The following is a 2446-nucleotide window of genomic DNA, read 5'->3' as shown; positions in this document are numbered from 1 at the left end:
AATAATCTTTACATGAAAATATTTAAAGAGTCCAAAGATGGAAGGATTTACAAATAAAGGGATTGATAAACAATTTTTATCAAAATAAATCATTGAAAATTTTCCTGTATAAGTTAACTATATCATCTGGTTATTATAGTTATGTTAAATCATTGTCTTTTGTTTTTTATCTCTAGGAAATAAGTACATCACTATTCAAGACCATCTTCACAACATCACCTGCCAGCCACTTGGGATGTTTGAAATTTTAAGTTCTGTAAATTTGAGAGGTGTATTCTGAAGCCATATTGCTTTGCATGCCAATAAATAAATTATCTTTTAGCATTGTGTAGCCAAAAGATTGTAAATGGAATAAACTATTATCAAAATATTGCAAAATATCAGCTTTGATATATAAAAGTACTGGATTCTCTTATTTTCTTCTTATTTTGGATGAAGTACCCCAACCTGTTTACTGTTAGCAATGAAATTATTTTTCTAGAATATAATTTGTAAATGTAAATTATTCCAATCACAACATATCTGCATTATCATAATAGGAGAAGGGAAGAACTGGTAACCACAGTCGTAAAACTGGAAAGACAATTTTCTTCTTGAAACTTTTGTCATAAAATGCTCCACTTTCAGCGCATCAAAGACACACTTAAATAAAATTTTCAAGCTCTTTACCATTGTCTGTTTTCTCTCTATAGGCTCCCCTTTCCCATGCCCCTAGTCCTTCCCTAAACCCCTCCTTCCTAAGCCAGTAGCCCACAAGTCAAATCTGGTGCCTAGGCATGACTTCATGTTTTGAATGGTTGCACTGTACTTTAACATTTTGAGCCAACATTGAAAAATCAGGGTCTTTCATATAAAACTTTTGATTTCTGGCTTCTCTTGAAAAAGTAGGTCATCAGGCAATATTAGACCCAAAAATCAAATCTGTCCTGGAGCTAAGTAACAGCTGCCTCTTTCTGAAGGGCCAAGGGCTCCCCAGCTCCAGAGTGCCCCCAGCACACACCCATGCGTGCTCACATACCCCACTCACATAATGTGCACATCTAGGTACTTACCTCTGGTCCACTTTACTTACACATCACACCTCACTGGCACCTGGTCTTCCTATCCTGCAATGATCAGCAACTTGGGCCAGTCTGATGCTGATTGCCAAGCCTAAGATTTTTCTTTGCTGTATTCAGCTTTGCCAACTCTATTTCTCAATCTCTATAGTGGTCCTGTGAGGTAGACTTACCCACCAATAAGATTCCAAAGTTTGCAATTACTTATATGCTTGGATCAGCAGTAGTGAATTTGAAGTAATACCTGTAATAATCACTCTCACCCATTTCCATGATGACAGATGAGCTTTTCCTGAGCTGACTGGAAAATTTAAGAATAGAATTGTCTTAGTAAGGCTACTGCTAGCTGTCAGATCCTGAGCAGTCATTTAAGCTCTCTAGGACTAAGTTCCTTATGTGAAAAAATAAGGTTAAAATTGTCCAATTACCATCCTATCTTACAGAAGTCTTTGTTTATAACTGTATTTGCCTTACAATGAGGTTTCGGTAAAAATAGGATCCTGAAATACTCATCCTAAAATGGTTGTCCAGGAGCGGCTCAGGGCAGAAGTTACCTTTGTATGCACCTAAATTATGTCTGTCAGCTTCTCCAGAACCAAAACCATCATCTCTTCCTCCAAAGCATCTCAGTGAAGGAGGCTCACAGGATACCCAGAGCAAACACAACTGTATGTGACACAAGTATGTTCTCCAAGTAGGGTTTTGTTCATTTCCTTATTGTTTAGGTAAAGTTTGGCTATGTTGATTGTTAAAGCATTCAACAGTTAGATCAAAGTAAAATATTTTTCACAGTTCTAATCGAAGGAGCTCAAGGCAACTCTCTGATGTCCATCATGTTTTCTTTTATGCAAATTGTTGCCTTCACTACTCCCATACCAGTATACCCACAGGTGACCTAACAGGCCCCATTTTGAAATAAAATTTGACTTGGAAATTGAATATATACCTGTGTGTGTGTGTGTGTGTGTGTGTGTGTGTGTGTGTGTGTTCTCATGATACCGGAGTCAAAACCTTGAGAACATCTCAGTTCACACTCCAATTAAACAGCAGCCTTCAGAACCGCAAGATGTGCTCATACAAAGGAGAGGAGGTCGTCAGCTAAGAAAACTTCTGTTCGCTGGGGTGAATGGAAGAGGGAACATAAGACAGTAAATGTGAGTCGAGCCCAAAAGAGTGCCAAAGGTCAACATCAGAAAAGATGAATCTGCCCTTAATTTCAAGAGGCAAGCTAAGGGATGCCATGGAAAAGAAAGCTAAGCAAGTGAGTGAGGAGTCATGTACATACAGAAATGATTTTAAATATCATTTAAAACAGATAAAAGTAAAACACTCAACAAAGAAATTATTAAAGAATATTCAGCATAAGACTTGTACAGAGGGCTGGGCGC

The 2446-nt window shown here is 37.7% G+C and overlaps 1 protein-coding gene across 1 annotated transcript in view; it reads left to right on the top strand.

Moving 5' to 3' along the window:
* GCG (glucagon) overlaps positions 1–668 on the top strand; it is a 30469-nt gene extending 29801 nt beyond the window's left edge. The window contains exon 6 of the mRNA XM_012655836.1: positions 177–668. Coding sequence (XP_012511290.1) covers positions 177–183 — 7 coding nt within the window. The 3' untranslated portion in view covers positions 184–668. The remainder of the gene's footprint in view (positions 1–176) is intronic.
* Positions 669–2446: the final 1778 nt, after the last annotated feature.

The sequence above is a fragment of the Propithecus coquereli genome, unplaced genomic scaffold, assembly GCF_000956105.1.
Source record: "Propithecus coquereli isolate 6110/MARCELLA unplaced genomic scaffold, Pcoq_1.0 Scaffold49, whole genome shotgun sequence".
Classification (NCBI taxonomy): Eukaryota; Metazoa; Chordata; class Mammalia; order Primates; family Indriidae; genus Propithecus; species Propithecus coquereli.
Note: the sequence above shows the minus strand (reverse complement) of the source record. Positions and strands in the feature narration are given on the sequence as shown.